The 19190-nt window shown below is 46.4% G+C and overlaps 1 protein-coding gene across 5 annotated transcripts in view; it reads right to left on the reverse strand.

The window, feature by feature from the left end:
* Positions 1 to 19190, reverse strand: part of ULK4 (unc-51 like kinase 4) — a 2246396-nt gene that overhangs the window by 1345680 nt on the left and 881526 nt on the right. For all 5 annotated transcript variants that reach the window (XM_078663530.1, XM_078663529.1, XM_078663527.1 and 2 more), the window contains 2 exons: positions 18810 to 18931; positions 18571 to 18627 (listed from right to left, as the gene is read on the reverse strand). In XM_078663530.1, coding sequence (XP_078519656.1) covers positions 18571 to 18627; positions 18810 to 18931 — 179 coding nt within the window. The remainder of the gene's footprint in view (positions 1 to 18570; positions 18628 to 18809; positions 18932 to 19190) is intronic.

Raw genomic sequence — 19190 nt, forward strand, 5'->3', positions numbered from 1 at the left:
TCGCTAATGCAGTTCTTCCTTATTTAACCCCGAAGTAGGAAACGTTATCCTATTGAAACCTGTAGAAAGCATCCAGACTCTCGGAAAACAAGATGTTGTTCCCCAGAGTGAGATACCGAATGAATGAGGGGGGACTCAAGTAACTGTCGAACAAGTTACGTACTGTCGGGTAACACCTTATCTGGTAGAGACTCTATCTAGCCTCAGATTCCTTACCTGGCGCCAGACTGGATCTAGAAAGATTTTTAGTGAGCAATACCCCTGCATGTCGGTAGGTGGCGGCAATCGGCTCCACATACGTCATTTGTGCTGGAAGTGACGCTGCGGTAGGGGGGGTGGTGGGTGAGGGGGGGATGGGTGGGTCATTAAGGAATCTGAAGCTAGGAATTGTCTCTACCATGTAAGGCGTTACTGAAGATAAGTAAGTTGTTCATCTGTTAGACTTCTAGCTGCAGATTCCTAACCTTTGAATAGATACCCAAGCAGTACCATCCTTGGAGGTGGGTCTGCAGACCAATTTCGCACAAGGAAGTTCTGCAGGTCTGAAAGGGAGAAGTGCCCATTTCTATGGACTTGACTGTCTAGACAGTAATGTTTGATGAACGCATGCAGGAAAGCCCACATTGCTGCCTGGAAGACGTCCAGGACCAAAACTCTGCATGCTAACGTAGTGGATGCAACTTTAGCTCTGGTGGAATGAGCTTGCAAGCCTTCAGGAGGTTGATTGTTGGGCAGTGTGCAGCAGGTTTTGATGCAGAATACAAGATGGTTTGCCTCTGCACCACCCGACCTCTATTTGCACCAACATACCCCACAAAGTGTTGGTTGCCAAACGGAAACTCTCATGTGTGGTCAAGGTAGAACAACAACACTTTTTTAGGGTGCAGGCGGTGGAGTCACTCCTCTTCTTTAGAGGGATGTGGAAACGCATACAAAGTAGGCAGGGTGACAGACTGACCTACATGAAATGGGGTGCCTACTAGTTTGTCAGGATAGACTGAGAGTTAAGGCGGCTTTGGTGATAAGACCTTTAGCTCCCTCACTCTACGGTCAGATGTTATTGCTATAAGGAAGGCTGTTTTTAGTGTGAGAATCCTGAGGGTACAATTGTGGAGAGGCTCGAAACGAGCACACATTAAAAAAGTCAAGACCAGATTGCGGTCCCATTGAGGCATAATACATGGTGAAGGAGGAAAGAGATGGTTAAGGCCTTTTAGAAACCTATGTACAACGGGGATTTGAACAACGAAAGTTGATCAGACAGGCATAAGAAGGCAGAAAGAGCATACAGATAGGCCTTAAGAGTGCCTACAGCAGAGCCTTGTTAGGCAAGGGAAAGAATGAAGAGTAAGACCTCAGAAAGGCGACCAGTGTGTTTGTCTTTATACCATGAATGGGAAAGTAGGATCTGCTTTCATGGTTACCCCCACTTTTTGCTGGTGTCATTCTGTTTTCTGTCTAGTCTGACTGGGATCCTGCTAATGAGGACTCCATTCACAGTATTCTCTCTCTAAATTGAACTATGGTAAGTACTTCGGTACCTTCCTAATTGGCTACTGGTGTACCTTTCTAAGTCCCTAGTATATGGTAGTAAGGTACCCGGGGGATAGTTACACCAGGGGTCTCACATGGGCTGCAGCATGTATTATGCCACCCACGACAGACCACTCAAACTGTGACTACAGGCCTGCCATTGCAGCCTGTGTGAGCTGGTGCTAGCACCACTCACAACAGATATAAGTTTCCTTATATCTGAGGTCACTGCACTTAAAACCTATGTCATCCCTAAAGCAGGCCTTTCATTCAAGAAGGCAGGGTGCTTGGTTATAAGTGTGAGGGTGACCTGAATGAGCGGGACACCCCTGCAAACCCAGGAGACAACTCTCCAGGCTTTGTGAGTGCGGTCAGCCATTTTATACATATAGTGGACATCAATTTAATTACGAGATGCCTAACTATATATTGGCTGCACCACAACCAGTCATGTTTGGTATCAAACATGTTGGAATCCTACACCAAAACCGATTCCAGTTTTGGATGTAGGATCTCATGTACTGGGGGGCTCGTATTCCCGGTACCATCCCTTCAGGGTCTAACAGTAAGCTAGTGCTGCTGCAGACCATATACACTATTCTGCCCTCCTGCTGCTGAGCCAAGCTTGAGCAGGGGAAGGTAGAACAATAGGTATCCTGTCACAGGGAGGTTTGACCACCTCCCAGACAGGACTTCATGTGTTCGCTTTGGGAACCAAGACTGCATCTGGGAAGACTACTGCTGCTCCTGGCCTCATTGTCCTGCCAGTCTTCTGAGTTATATGTGCATGTGCTTCATCCAGGTTCTTCTCCAGGCCTGAAGGAATCTCCCTTGCAGTAAAGGAGTCACTACCCTGCCTCTGCAGGCACCGCAACTAAGCTGACCTGTATGCTGCTCCTGATGCCCTCAGGACTTTGAAAGGCCCAGCAACACAGGTGGCGGTCCTACAACTCCCTTGAGGCCTGCACTGTCTCCTCACTGAGTTTGAAGCCAGTATCCCTCGTTGGAACTGCTGGAGCAGAACCCCTGTGCACTGCATAAACTTGCCGTTGACAAGGCTTGTTGACTCTCTTCTCCAGAGACCTTCGGGCTCCAAAAAGCTCCAGCCTCCAGCATTCCTTCCTGCCAAGATCTTCGTCCTCACCACATCTGCTACACTGTGGACCTGAATCTTTGGTGAGCTGCTCAAGGTCCTCTTGTGACTTCTGTGCCTTCGGCCTCTGGGTCCTCTTGAGGGACGTCTTTGGCTCCAGTGGGATCCCTTGCTTGCTTGGGGCCTTCTCTGACTCTCCTGCATTTGGTGAGTCCCTTGGACCTTGTTGGTCCCGACACTGCACCTTCTTCGTTTTCCACGTCTGTTGCTGCTGCCATGGCTTGTTGGTACTTCCGCTGGACACCGACCTCCTGGTTCTAAACTTGCAACGTGGGACAGAGAGTGAACAGCACATGGTCTTCCACAGCATCGCCAGGTCCTCACAGCTGCAGCGACAAAGTCACTGTCAACTCTCCTGCATCTTCCGTCATCGGTGGTCATTGGTCTTCTGATCCACCTGGTCACTCCAGAGTGGCATTGACTCTGTCCCCTCTGTTTGCAGGTACTCTTCTTTATGACTCTACTTTTGGGTTCCAAAGAACTTTTTCACCTTCTTCACCAGCGGCATCTTCACTGAAGCCCTCCATTGTGTTATACGGCGGATTCCGACTTCACTTCGCACTTATGCATCGGGCCTCCCTTGTGTAGGTAGCCTGGTTCCCTGGGTATTCACGGGTGGGTGACTCTCCAGCCTTCCATCTTCCACGGGGTTTCTTCAGGGCCCACTGGGAAGGGTCCTTCTTCAGAACTACAACTGCGACTTTCCTACTGACTTGAATGGAGTACGCAGCTGTGTTTCTACTCTGCTATGTGGGGTTCCTGGATAGTTAGCTCAGGTGGTTCCTTGGGTCCCCAGCTCTCCTAAGTCTTCTGAGTCAAGTCTCGACTTAAGTCACAGTTTGCATTACACTTTATTATTATATGGTTTGGTCTCCCCCTGGAGACCACTGTGTATGTGTGCTACTTACCTGTTCTACATTTGAAATATTGTGTGTATTGTGTTGATATCTCCGGGTAGGAGATATACTAATGTGTTATAGTAAATATCTCTATTTTTATAACTACACTGTGTGGTTCTTTTTCGTTTCGCCTACACTACATGATTAGTTCTGGAAAAACAAGCTGCTTAACACTCCTTCTGGACTACGCCTGAAGGCTGCCCTCCACAGCTACCACTTAGAGAGCTTTCTATGGTAGTCTAAGACCACTAAAATCACCATATGGGTTGCCGGGATCAGTGCAGGGTGCTTCACTTAAAAAAGTGTGCACCATATACTAAGCTAGCCTCCTACACCATGCAACAAATCTTTTCCAACAGCAGGTGTAAAACTGACTTGGTGGAGGGATGCCTAGCTGTCAAAATGATGTCACAGACTTCAGGAGGAAGGTCAAAAACTGTCAACTCTTACTGCTCAATCTCCTCACAAGAAGGGAGATTAGACAGGTTTGGGTGAATAACCCTCCCCTGCTGTTGCAAAAGAAGATCTTCCTGAAGGGGCAGCCTGATCGCAGGATTGATGGTTATGCGCAGTAATTTGTGATAACAGACTCTCCATGCCCAGTCCGGAGCCACAAGGATGGCTTGATCCCAGTTGTACCTGATCTTCTTGAGAACTCTGGGCAAGAGTGCCATGGACGGAAAGGCGTACAGGAGGCCTGAACTCCACTCGAGACAAAAGGCGTCTCTGAGCAAGAGCCACCTTGGAAACTCCAGCGTGCAAAACTGCTGAGATTGCGAGTTGTCGGCAGAAGCGAACATATCTAACCAAGGCTCTCCTCACTGCTGAAAGAGACCAAGCGCCACCACGAATTGCGTCTCCTGGGTCCAGGGCAGACAAGACTTGAGTCAACATGAGCATTTTGAATTTTTCCTTTTTCCAGAATCGGATGAAGGCCTTTGTCCTTTTTAAGAATCAGAAAGTAGCGGGAATAGCAACCAGAGCCTACTTCTGGCAGCAGAACCCTCTCTATGGCTCCCATGGACAAGAGAGCCATGACTTCCTTGAAGAGAAGAGACAGATGATCTCCTGTATGCTGGTTGTGAGATGGAGGCATAAAGGGCGGGGTAGTGTCGAAGGGAGGGAGTAGCCCCTTCAGACAATCTGCAAAACCCACCTGTCCATGTTGTGGACTGCCCATCGTGGTAAAGGAGCAGATTAGGAAGGTTTGGAGGCTGCAGGTGCCGGGGGAGAAGAGGTAGTGGACTGACCAGACTGCTGGCTACCTGACCTATGAGGTCTGTGGCTACTGCACCCTTGTCCACGCAGAGGCTGAGGAGCATGGGTAGCTCAGAGTCTGGTAGAAAATTGGCATGGCTGGAAGCTCCTTCCGTAGCCGTGAAAGGCAGATTGGGAGTGATGTGGCTCCATAGAAAGCCCAACTGTCCTTGAAACGCTTGAGCGCAGAATCTGCCTGCCTCCGAAGAGCAGAACGCCAGCGAAGGGCATGTCCATAAGGGAAGCCTGAACATCGCCCCGAAAAGCCAGTCACCCTTAACCAGGCGTGGCGTCTCAGGGCCACCATTGATTAAACCAATCTGTCCAGGGAGTTGGCCGTGTCAAGTCAGTATTGTATTGTGAACTATGCTGTGTCTCTCCTGTCTGCAACATCCTTAGAGAGTACAGCCAGGGCCTCCTCTAGGACCCATGGCAGCACTTGCACAACCGTGTCCCACAGAGTGTGGGAGTAACGGCCCAAAAGGCATGCGATGTTCACAGAGCGCAATGCCAGGCTGGTGGAAGAGAACATTTTCTTCCCCAAAGAATCCAGCCTCTAGGATTCCTTTTTACGGGGTGGCGGCAGAGAATGCGCCATGGGACGTTGAGGCCAGGGACACAAAGCTCTAGGGGGTAGGGTGTTGGATGATATTTGGGTCCCCGGCAGCAGGGCAGTGGCGGCAGGAATTCATCCTATTCAGAGGAGCCCTTGTGTTGGGTTTGGACCAGGTCCCCAAAAGGAAGTCAGTGAGGGCGTCATTGTACGGGAGTAGCAATTCAGATATATGGATTTACTCCCGCTGCACCTCTGTCAAGATATTAGTCTTGACTGCCATTGAGGGCAACTGAAGGTCAAGGAACTCAGCTAACCTCCGCACCACCATTGCATATGAAGCTCCCTCCTCAGTATTATTTACAACAAGTGGTGGTGATGGACAGAGTTTTCTGAATTAAGCAGAATACTCTCACCCAGTCAAGAGATCAGGGCTAGATCCAACACTCAGACATGAGTCCCTTGCTCATTGCACCATCAGGATTCAAGCAAGCCGGGCCGAAGACGGCTGTAATGCCAGAAACCGGTCCCCGGAAGCTTGTTTCCTTCCCAGTGTAAGAATTGGCTTTTGTAGTTTGGTTTGCCCTGTTCCCATCATGCACTGGGACAGGAACAGACTAATTTGCATACAGCCAGGTTCTGAAACTGGGATGGTGCAATGAGCTAAAAAACGGTGTTGGATCTAGCCCTGATCTCTTGACTGGGTGAGAGTATTCTGCTTAATTCAGAGACTCTGTCCCTCACCACCCCTTGTTGTAAATAATTTTGTCCACCCCAAGCGTGGAAGGGTATACTCAGACATGAGTCCCTTGCTCATTGCACCATCAGGATTCAAGCAAGCCGGGCCGAAGACGGCTGTAATGCCAGAAACCGGTCCCCGGAAGCTTGTTTCCTTCCCAGTGTAAGAATTGGCTTTTGTAGTTTGGTTTGCCCTGTTCCCATCATGCACTGGGACAGGAACAGACTAATTTGCATACAGCCAGGTTCTGAAACTGGGATGGTGCAATGAGCTAAAAAACGGTGTTGGATCTAGCCCTGATCTCTTAACTGGGTGAGAGTATTCTGCTTAATTCAGAGACTCTGTCCCTCACCATCCCTTGTTGTAAATAATTTTGTCCACCCCAAGCGTGGAAGGGTATACTCAGACATGAGTCCCTTGCTCATTGCACCATCAGGATTCAAGCAAGCCGGGCCGAAGACTGCTGTAATGCCAGAAACCGGTCCCCGGAAGCTTGTTTCCTTACCAGTGTAAGAATTGGCTTTTGTAGTTTGGTTTGCCCTGTTCCCATCATGCACTGGGACAGGAACAGACTAATTTGCATACAGCCAGGTTCTGAAACTGGGATGGTGCAATGAGCTAAAAAACGGTGTTGGATCTAGCCCTGATCTCTTGACTGGGTGAGAGTATTCTGCTTAATTCAGAGACTCTGTCCCTCACCACCCCTTGTTGTAAATAATTTTGTCCACCCCAAGCGTGGAAGGGTATACTCAGACATGAGTCCCTTGCTCATTGCACCATCAGGATTCAAGCAAGCCGGGCCGAAGACGGCTGTAATGCCAGAAACCGGTCCCCGGAAGCTGGTTTCCTTCCCAGTGTAAGAATTGGCTTTTGTAGTTTGGTTTGCCCTGTTCCCATCATGCACTGGGACAGGAACAGACTAATTTGCATACAGCCAGGTTCTGAAACTGGGATGGTGCAATGAGCTAAAAAACGGTGTTGGATCTAGCCCTGATCTCTTGACTGGGTGAGAGTATTCTGCTTAATTCAGAGACTCTGTCCCTCACCACCCCTTGTTGTAAATAATTTTGTCCACCCCAAGCGTGGAAGGGTATACTCAGACATGAGTCCCTTGCTCATTGCACCATCAGGATTCAAGCAAGCCGGGCCGAAGACGGCTGTAATGCCAGAAACCGGTCCCCGGAAGCTTGTTTCCTTCCCAGTGTAAGAATTGGCTTTTGTAGTTTGGTTTGCCCTGTTCCCATCATGCACTGGGACAGGAACAGACTAATTTGCATACAGCCAGGTTCTGAAACTGGGATGGTGCAATGAGCTAAAAAACGGTGTTGGATCTAGCCCTGATCTCTTGACTGGGTGAGAGTATTCTGCTTAATTCAGAGACTCTGTCCCTCACCACCCCTTGTTGTAAATAATTTTGTCCACCCCAAGCGTGGAAGGGTATACTCAGACATGAGTCCCTTGCTCATTGCACCATCAGGATTCAAGCAAGCCGGGCCGAAGACGGCTGTAATGCCAGAAACCGGTCCCCGGAAGCTTGTTTCCTTCCCAGTGTAAGAATTGGCTTTTGTAGTTTGGTTTGCCCTGTTCCCATCATGCACTGGGACAGGAACAGACTAATTTGCATACAGCCAGGTTCTGAAACTGGGATGGTGCAATGAGCTAAAAAACGGTGTTGGATCTAGCCCTGATCTCTTGACTGGGTGAGAGTATTCTGCTTAATTCAGAGACTCTGTCCCTCACCACCCCTTGTTGTAAATAATTTTGTCCACCCCAAGCGTGGAAGGGTATACTCAGACATGAGTCCCTTGCTCATTGCACCATCAGGATTCAAGCAAGCCGGGCCGAAGACGGCTGTAATGCCAGAAACCGGTCCCCGGAAGCTTGTTTCCTTCCCAGTGTAAGAATTGGCTTTTGTAGTTTGGTTTGCCCTGTTCCCATCATGCACTGGGACAGGAACAGACTAATTTGCATACAGCCAGGTTCTGAAACTGGGATGGTGCAATGAGCTAAAAAACGGTGTTGGATCTAGCCCTGATCTCTTGACTGGGTGAGAGTATTCTGCTTAATTCAGAGACTCTGTCCCTCACCACCCCTTGTTGTAAATAATTCCCTCCTCAGTAGCCACGGTAGGGTGGAGAAGCATACCAATATCTGGAGAGGTATCCAGTCAACTGGCTTTGCCCAGTTCCTCACACCCTGGTATTCTCTAGGGTCCAGTGATGCTTCCCATTCTTCCCAGAGTCCTAGTCTGAGGGTATAGGGCTCACAATCAATATAGGAGGTAAGGCTCCTGTCGGCACTAGAGTCAGCATCAGGGTACGTCCATCCGGCTCCGTATGGGAGTCAGGGGTTCACAATGGGGATGGTGCTACAAGTGGGCACTGGCAGCTTTGGTACGAGCATCAGGGTGGGTCGAGTTGGTATGACCAGCACCGGTCCGGATCCAGGAATGGATCCATGGGTGTCCCTTGGAGTCCTGGCTGGAGCTGCCACAGTGGAACCAGATGGGGCCCCTCCTGACCCCGCGGGATCCGAAGGCATGCCGTAGGTGTCAGGCTGCCCAAATATGAGGCACATGGCCTCATAGAAATCTGTTAGTGGGGTGGGGTTCCCCATGTCTCCCAGAAAATCGAGGTGGTGGGGAGTTGGCCCAGGTGCAGGCTCTACTGCGCCTGGGCCAACTGCTCCCTCATCTCATCGGCCAAAGGTCGAGAAGTAGTTGAAGACCTCTTTGACGACTTGTTGTTCTTGTGCCTCAATTTACCTGTGTCCTGAGGACTCGGAATGGGAAGATGACCTCAGACTCCGCATGCGATCCTGGTACCTTCCTCTTGACCAGGACCTCAATTTACACTGAGTTGCATTGCGAGCCGCCATGAGCTTTAGGGACTATCCTTCAAAGCCTTTGGGTTCATGGTGCAGCAATCGGAGCATGACTTTCAATCCTTGTTGCGCTCTAAACACCACAGGTAGAAATGGTGCAAATCCGTCACTGACATTGGACAATGACAGGCTACGCAGGGCTTGCGTCCTGTTTGCTAGATGTTATCTTCCTAACACAACAGGAGGAAAATCCTCAAAAATACTCAACAAAACATGAAAAAATCCAGTCAAACAGTGACAGAGTAGTTCTTCCCCGGATCAGATTTGTCTGGCACGGAAAGAAAAGAACTGACGTCCGTGAGCCTAGGTGTCACCTATGTAGGTACTGAGACATCACATCCGGTGTGGAAGATGCCCTCGACCAGCGCTCATGGGTACTGCTCACAAAAACTCTTCCAGATTCAAGCTGGCGCCTGGGAAATAAAGGGTAAGGAATCTGAGGCTAGGAAACTCTACCCGATATACACACTACTGCAGTAGAGGTGTGCGACAGACAACAAATTAACAAGAAGAGCAAAGCTAAGGGTCTGTCTTGATTCTAAGAGGCCTTCTTGGCTCTAAGAGCCCTGTCATGGAAACATTTGGCATAAGAATCGTGCAACAACTGGTATTTAAAATGTATGATAAAGTGTCTTCAAAATTAAAAAAACTATATTTCTTTGACAAGGGTTTCACATGGCACATTAGATTATACCACTGCATTGAGAGGCGTTTTTTAAAAGTGATAGTTTTTCAACATGAACTTAGAAACATTCATGCCCTCACCCCCACTCAGACGACAATACCATTAATGAGCTAAGAGGCAAATCAGTTGTAATGTACACCATATATGTGGACTATATTCTTATTTTACAAGGAGCAACATTATATCCTCTTAAGTCAAATACAAGAGAGATATTCTTTTTTTATAAACAATTTTATTGATTTTAGACAAAGGTAAACAGACAAGCAGTACAGTACATCTCCGTAACAATAAGAAGCTCCACATTTTCTTGGATACCAAACCATGGTAACCCATGTTAAATCCTTTTATAATGCGCATTAGCTACTCCAGGGAGTGTCCCAGCGCGGAACCAAGAGGAGTCTCTAACATCACAGTCAGAGATTACGGGAACAAATGAGTTTTTAGTCATTTCTTAACAGCTAGCAGGTCCTGAGTGTTGTGGAGAAGAAAAGGGAGAACATTCCAGGCCTGAGAGGCCTTAACAACCAGAGAACAGCCACCCAGTTTGTGGTGGGAGAAACGCAGCACTTTAGCCAACAGAAGGGCAGAAGATCGTAATTGTCTAGGCGGGACATAAAAAGAGAACCGTTTCTATATATTAGAGGGCCCAAGAGCATAGAGTGCATGGTGAGCTATCACCAGTGATTTAAATTTGACCCTCTCCGCCACGGGCAGCCAGTGAAGGGGGCGGAGATGAGCACACACACACTGCTCCTCCTAGAAATACCCGAAAGCAGCCTAGCGGCCGTGTCCTGGATCACCTGAAGTCTATTCATGGAATATCCAGGGATGTCGACATACAGGGCATTAGCATAATCCAAACGAGACAGGACCAAAGCCCGAACAACCGTCTCTTTGGCAGATCTAGGCAGAAGAGGGAGAAAACTCGTAAGTGTTTTAAGAAGGCTGAAACAGCTACCTGAAATCCTCTTTACTTGAGCCGAAAAGGAGAGGTTATCCTCAAACCACACTCATAAATTTTTAGCGGATTTCTCATTGGAAGAAGGAAAGGGAAATTCAGGAGGCCAAATCATTTTTCTGAACTCAGGGGAGAGTTTGCAATAGAGAAGGATCTCACGGGGTTCCCATGTGATACATACAGTCAATCGAGGAAAGCTTATTTAGTCTATCTGTCCCAGCCATTTGCCCCAAACCTTACGGTGCTTAGTCGGACAACCCCGAGCTTCATATAGGGCTTTCTCTTGTGCCTCACACCAGTCCACTTCCCTGCGCCACTCTGCGACGCTAGGTGGATTGGGAAACTTCCAGTTGGCAGCTATGTATCTTTTGGCTACGATCATAGACGTATTGAAGAACAGTTTGTCGTTCCTGGACCCATCCAAGCCGTCCATAATCCCCAGGAGCGTGTTTAGCGGGTTGTGTAGAACCTTCCAACCCAAGACCTCTGTGAGCTCTTGTTCTATGCATTCCAAATACTGCCCCAGGAGGGGACAGGTCCAGACCATGTGGAAGAAGTCTGCTTGATCTTGGCTGCAGCGCACGCAGCATATAGTCGGGTTCAAACCAGCATTATAGAGGCGTGCAGGGGTTAAATATGCTGTGTGTAAATAGTATAGTTGGATCAGACGGAGCCTAGCTAAGGCAGTGCTCATCCTGGGCGCCATCAGCACATCTCAAAGAGAGATATTTTTACAGCACACCAACATATTTCAAGGTTTCCTCAAAGGCAGCAATGTAAATCTAGGAGGCACAATAAAATGAAAGAATTGCCTAGGATCACAAAATTTGGTCAGGTGGCTAAATCGAGATTAATCCCTGGTTTTTTGGTGGCAAGTTATGCAATTCAGCCACTAAATTGGTATTCCCTTCTCGCTCCTGTTTGACATCAAAGTTTAATGCTTTGTCTTTCATTCTTGGTGTATGAGGTTCGAGCATGAATAGCAGGAGGAAGTCACAAGAAAACTCAACTCACGTTGGGCTTGAGGGAACAAGAAAACCTTGCGGTGAATCATATCCTAGCATCTGGTTCAAGCCATCAGTGACTCGCCCATCTCTATACTTTACTCTGGATAGTCTGTGCCTGAAATAAGCTTAGATGCTGCTGCCAGTGTGATATCTGCTTTGTATGTTAGGATAGCTTAGTTTCCGCTGTTGATGACCTGTGATGTGTGTGAGGAGAACTTACACTACTGCCAAATGCGAGACAGAGAGAGAGTGTGTGTGTTTGTGTGTGAGTGGGTGGGTGGGTGTGAGTGAGTGTGAGAGTATATGAGTGTGAGTGTGTAGGTGTTTACCTGTTTTGTGTGTGTAAATCTTTCTATGCATGTGAGTCAAGCTTGCATTCATACACCACAGTGCTCTTCCTTACACTTGTTCCAAATCTGAAATGTTGCTTGTTCGATGTATCTAAGAAAGGCATTAAATGGTGCTGCCTAGTGCCACACTTTTTCCATGTCTTTGAAGGAAGCTAGCAGTTGCCCTGCAATACCACACTTTTCGTGTCTGTGAAGGAAGCTTGCACTGGCCCGGCAGTGCCACACTTGTTCCATGCCTTTGAATGAAGTTTGCACTGATTGGACCAGCAGTACAACACTTGTTTCATGTCTTTGAAGGAAGCTTGCACTGGCTGGCACTGTAGTACCACACTTTTCTGTGTCTATGAAGGAAGCTTGCACTGGCCCGGCAGTGCCACACTTGTTCCATGCCTTTGAATGAAGTTTGCACTGATTGGACCCGCAGTACAACACTTGTTTCATGTCTTTGAAGGAAACTTACACTGGTCTTGATGTATCACACTTGTTCAATTTTTTTCAGGGAAGATTGTAATTTCTTGACCGGTGCTGTATGTCTTAAGCGTGTGAGCCAAGGATCCACTGCGCTCCTGCTCCCTATCTATTTCTATGTGTTTTAGGCCTAACCAAAAGATTTTTTTAGCTGTCTCATCAGCCTCATGTTTTCTAAAAAAAAAAAGAGACAATCTTGCATACAGAAAATGAACTTTAGGTAAGCCCACTTCAACTATTCATCAGTCAGAGTATAATTCACATATTAGTCCACCCCTTATTAACAGCATACATACAATTGGGCACAGAATCAGCTCTCTTGAGTCATTGGCTTTATTGTCAATGTTTGGGTCTGCCTAATGGATAACCATTGTCCTTTAGAACATTCGGTAGTCTAAGTTACAGTATCTTGCCTGCTTACTTTGTGATATTCTGGACCTCATGAGATATTTCCCTTAGCACACCCCCAGAAGCTCATCTGAATGCAGACTAGGGCTAATTGAGCAATGAAAGTACCAGCAGCTCGGCTGCCATTGCTACGGGACCACAACTTTTTTTATTTACGCAGAGCACCAGGCATCACTGCTGCAAGCTTTAAAACCATGCCACCATTTTAAAACAGTATTACGCACACTCTATCATTCTTTACTGCTTCAGGATGGCAGAACGGAGCAAAGGTTTGCTTTTTACTTTTTTTTCTTGAAGCACATGCCCTCTGCTTTCAGTTACCATATTTTCTCTTTTGTCTTTCTTCCTTTCGTTCTTTCTTTCTGCATACGCTTGCACTACAAAGAACACATAATTCCACAAAGATCAGACTAACATAGTCTGCAGTGCTGGTCCAAGTGTGGTTTATGGGAGATAAGATAACCTCAGTGTAGTTCACTTCAAGAGCTCTGAATTACACTAGTGGACCGATCCACCAGATACTCAGCCTGTCTCTCTAATGCCACCATCTGTCCAAACTCTGCACCCTGTGTGTGAGCAGTGTGCTTGAATGAGTGCAGTATGGCCATCATGCTCTGTGAGTGCATTGTGAGGGATGTTCCTGTTTGAATATAAGAATAAAATTGTATTTTGTGAGTGCAGTGTAAGTGATCTTTAGGTTAGAATTTGTGTGAGTGCCTGTGTGAGTGCAGAGTGAGGCATATGCGGTTTTCAGTTTGAAAGTTGTCACTGAGTCCTGAGTGAGGCATATGCTTACGTGAGGGATGTGCCTATGGAAGGGCAGCAGTGCGAGTGTGGGGTCCCTGCATGTTATGTCTTAGTGTGCGTGCACTTTACAAGGGTCAAACCTATAGGCTTTGGTAATGCTTTTGAGGGTTATGGCTTTGAATTGCAGAAACATAGCATAGGAAGCGTAAATGCAATTGAGGGTATATGAGAATGGTAGTGAATTTTGATATGGCAGATTTAGACTCTATCGAAGGAAGTTGTGGACTGTCGGAGGCAGCTGACAGACTGAAATGTCACCCTATTGAGGGGTCAATTACTTTGCTTGCAATAGAGCCAATTGCAACCTAGCTACACAACTGTGGCCATATGCAGCTTCATTCATAAACCTGGCACAACTGCTAATGAAAATTCCAGAGTATATGATGCACCTACCTATGTCAGTTCCTGATTCTTTGACCGTTGCCAATCAACGCGTGCAGAGGTCAATCAAAAGAGCAATGATGCAATAAGACATAGCAAATCTTAATATGAAAAAATAAAAAATGGCACATTTGGTCTCCACATTGACGTTTTCAAGATTTGGCGAAATCCACAAAAAGCTAATCATCCTCTCCATCCTGTTGCATATGGACAACGTAATATGACATTGCACATATGATTAAGTAGTCACTCTCCTCCTTGGATGGATGCGTAGGAGAGATCAGGATGCAAGGGTGGTAGACTGACCCATCTGAAATGCAGAAACTGCACTTTGTAAGTAGATCAGTTGCGAATGACCAACTTATATGGGTAGGAAACTGTGAAAGGTGGACTTAATGAGAGAGCATGAAGTTCTCTGACTCAAAACAGTGAAGTTACTGGTACCAACAAAACTGTCTTAAGGGTGAGATGTAAAACAGGGTAACGGCTCAAATGCGGATGATATCAAGTTTGTCAATGAGAGAATTGCATCAAATTGAGTAATGTTAGACCTGTAAGCCTTAGGGTGGTCTTCCCCCAAGCTGTTTGCCTAACTCCTCCTGTTTTTGTTGAATTTGTTTTTGTTAACTTGCGGACTCTGCACACTTTACCACTGCTGAAGTGCTTGTGCTCTCTCATTTAAACATGGTAAAATTGGCTTACACCCAATTGACAAATTTAATTTACCTGTAAGTCCTTAGTACCAGGGCCTATAAATTAAATGCTACTAGTGGGCCTACAGCACTTATTGCACCACCAACTTAAGTAGTCCTTTTAAACATGTCTCTGACCGGCTAATGAAGCTTGTGTGCGCAGTGTAAATTGCCTTTTCGACCTGGCAAAATAAACCTTTTGATAGGCCAAAATCTCCCTGTTTAATACATATACGTCACCCTCGGATAGGCCCTAAACAGCCCATAGGGCAGGATGCAGTGGATTTAAAAAGTCGGACATGTATTTTTGAGTTGTACACCTCCTGGTAGTGAAAAACTAATAAATTAGTTATTCACTACTGTGAGTCCTGCCTCTCTGATAGGATAACATTGGGTTACCTTCTACATTTAACAATTAATTGCAACTGGGAGCAGGTAGGAATGTTGAATTTGGACCCTAAAGAATTTAATGTAATACCACCTTTAATGGTAAAGATTGATTTTAAGTCACAATTCAGAAACTACCACTGTTAGAAAGTTGGTATTTTCTTGTCTCAACCATTTGGTGCCTGTAGCCTGTAAACTGGGTCACAAGACTATGTGTAGCTGGCCGTTGGTCTTTGTGTATTACTTACAGACAGTGAGACAAAGAGGAATAGGTCTAGGCAGGATTGGCCACCTTTGAATTGATCGGGCGGAGCTTTCACCTACTTCACTTGCACAGCACAAAAACTCTGCCTCCGCACACTCACAAATTGTTTCACACTAGTCTTTTCTTTAATGTCCCTAGACAACCTAGGGCCAGGGAAAGGAGGCAGGAAATTCCAAACACCTCAGGGGGTGGAAACCTCTAGAACCTTCACCTACTTCAAAGGCGGCACAAGGAATAAATATTGGGCCCTCAGAACTAACTATTTAGTACACCTCTGAACCTGTGACAGACTCACAAGACTGCTGTGCTGCTCTGCTGCAAAAAAGGACAGCTTCTCTGCTGCCCTACTGTGCCTGAGTGAGAAGGACTGGACCTGCATCTTGAGCTCATAACCGCAGGAGTAACTCCAAGGGCTAGTTGACTGGCCCCCTGGTAAGAGCATCAGGGACAGAAAAGGTTTCATCCACCTTGAACCCAGCACCGTAACTCTGTCGGTTTTGAGTCTTGCCACCCCCAAGTAGTGTCACCCAGTCCTGAGCCCTTGGAAGTGGGCCTGAATATCCTCCGCCAGCCTAGCTGTGGTCCAAGCAGAAACGAAGCATCGCCTTGTAACCTCGCAACAGAACCACTGCTGTGCGACGCATCCCTGATGTGGAACCTTGCAGCTCTTCAGAACCTCCACTGCACGATTCATCCCTGACACAGGACCTCGCAGCTCCTCAGAAACACCACTGCATGATGCATCCTCGATACAGGACCTCGCATCGCACCCCCAAATCACGGATGTGTGACGCATCCTCAACGCGGAACCTCGCAATATTCAGCAACCAGGATTTAAGGTACTTTGTACAATGGGCCCTAAAGTGGTCCCTGCAGCCAGCCCACACTCCATTGTTGTTGGCCTGAACTTGTGACTTTGTCCTGGTCCTGTGCAACCAGATAATTCTAGCATCCAACACGGTCTGGGCTGGACTACTGGCCTTGGCCCCCTTACAACCCCTGAGACTGTTATAAAAAGACTAGGGATGTGGCTTGAAGATACCTTGACTATGGAAGCTCAGGCCCCCAAAAAGCTGGCCAGTTGCTTTGTAATGATATGGTTTATTTGCAAGATCTTACACTTGCTCCCCAAGACCTCGAGAAAAGTGGTGGTTCAAGCCCAGGTCCTGTCTCGTTTGGACTATGGTAACTTCTTATACTGGGATCCCCAAAAGGAGTAATCCAGAAATGGCACGTTGTGCAAAATGCAGCCGCACTCACACTGCTTAAACTTCCTAGATCACAGTCAGTTAGGCAGGGCATGAGAGACCTTCAAGGCTTCCTATTGTCCAAAGAGTGGAATTTAAATCACTGTGCATTGCTGACCGGGCTCTACACGACCATTGCCTGTCTACCCTACACCAACTGGTTACCCCTTAGACTCCAAACAGATTACTTGGATCTTTAAACTTACACCTGGCATCCACCCCGGCTATTAAAAACGTTAGAAGAGGAGGTTGTTCCTTCAGTTTTAATATAGCAAAGCTTTCCCTTGGCCATTTGAGCGACAGAAAATGAGCTACACTTCCAAAAAGCAATCATAACTTGTCTCTTCACATAAAGTAGTCTTTTAAGGTGCTCTTCCGGTTCCGTTATGTTGCATCCTCCAATCCAGAGCTGTGATGCCTCTGGGTCACCATGCTCTCTACAAGTGATGAAAATAGAAAATAGAAATAACCACAGATGGCGCTTTGTGCTTTTAAGTACTAGTCCCAATTTTTTTTATTGAATATCTCCGGTTATACTAATTGCATTTTTGACTTTTTGATGTCAAGTAATTTATCAAATTTTACTCTGTATTTCTAAATTGGTGAGGGATTGTTCTTGTGTGGTGTTCTCAATTTACTATTGTTTGTCTGCTGCATAAATACTTTACACATTGCTTCTAAGTTAAGCCTGATTGCTTTTCTGCCAAACTACCAGAGCGTTAAGCCCAGGTTATTATGGGGTTTTCCTTCTGTTTCACCCTGACAAGAACTGTGGTTGCTGCTTGAGTAGGGTCCCCCCTTCTACTAGTAACCCTATAAGTAACAATAAATGGAGTGGGAGGATTTAGCAAATCTTTCAGAAAAAGCGCCACTAGTGCCAATTTAAACAGGCAACTTCCTCAAGAAGACACATGTAGGAGGCCAAATAGCCCTTAACCTTAACTGTGCCCAACGTCACACCCTCCTATGCAATGGACAAAGCAAATCACAAGATGCCAGAAAGACCAGTTTTAAAGGTGTTGAAGCCATCCGATTCGCACCACTGAACGCACTCGATCTATCGGCGTGTGTAGATAGATTTGGAAGCAGCATCCTGGCTTCCACGAAGATGTCTGGGACTTCATCAAGAAGGCATAAAAACTCTAGTTGGCACTACTCCATCTCCACAAATGCAGCTGCAGTGTTAGGGAATTAGGGTTTTGGGATTCTGCTGTGTGAGCAAGTTCTCTTAAAGGGGGAGGAAGAGCTGGCTGAATGTCAATAGATCGGCATAGCAGATTGTCCGTGCCCAACCTGGGGCGATCAGGATTGGCAGTTTTCGATCCTCCTGCACTTTAGGTAATACTTTTAACAGAAATAGGTTGGATGGAAACCTGTATGCAGGCTCTGAGTATAAGTGAATCAGAAGGCATCACCCAGGGAACAATTCAGAGGGAACTAAATGCTCAGAACAAGTCCTGTTCAAGGCCGTGGCGAACAGATCTAACCTCTTAACAAGTTGCATTGCATAACTTGGTATAATAAGCATTGGCATAGACAGCACATTATGTAGAAATACAACCTAAGAAGATTAGAAGTCAGTTAGTTACCTTGATGACATCACATTAAGAGCATAGGATGCTTTTAACACATTCAGAGTACCACTTTCTGCCCGACACTGCAATATATTCCTTAAGTTAGACCAAGAACTACGGTTGCCCCAAGTTTAATGTAAAAACAGGTTGATAAAAAAAAAGAGAAAGGCAATGTCATAAGGGAAGCAAAAGAAACTGACATTACAGAAGCATTTGTTGTATCACCCACTGAATCTGACAATACTCGTGTTGCATGTGCGAGACAGGAAATGGCTTTCATCAGTTGTAAGAGCAATTTAAATATAAACTTATCATGCTACTCACAAGTAAAGTTCCAAAACTGACAAGAAACTCCTCGGTCACAATTTGAGGACGAAATATCTGCCCAAATCAGAAGAAACAAATTAGTGATTATGGGAGAACATTTCATTCTGCTCTTTTACGAAATAAGCCACACAAATATAGCTTTTTTATACTGTCTCTGAGAAGACATAGACTCTAAATAAGTTACAATATTGGAAGAAGTGCAACATAACACAAGGACATAGCCGTTGAAACGGTACCTGAGATGTCACCAGATGAAGCACTACAGGTGTCATGGGAAGGCAGACTTTCAGTTGTTTAGCTTGAGTCGTTGATGGATGCTTCCGTCCAGACACAACAGCTAAGGCACCAAGAATATCACCTACAATAGAAAGTATATTTAGTGCAAAAGAAAAAAGAAAAGAAAATGTTACTTACCTTTCGTGACAATATTTGTGAAGAATACGACACATATAGATTCATAAATGTGCATACTACTGTAACACTGATGCATTCAAACAAGGTATGGTACTGGTCCCTGCTAAACGTGAATTTGCACAGCATTTTAGTAGCAAAAGGTTTCTTTTTGTGGTGGATTGCCTTCAAGCAGCCTCCGCTGTGCTCTCTTCAGGGTTATCCAA

This window comes from Lissotriton helveticus, chromosome 10 (genome assembly GCF_964261635.1).
Source record: "Lissotriton helveticus chromosome 10, aLisHel1.1, whole genome shotgun sequence".
NCBI lineage: Eukaryota > Metazoa > Chordata > Amphibia > Caudata > Salamandridae > Lissotriton > Lissotriton helveticus.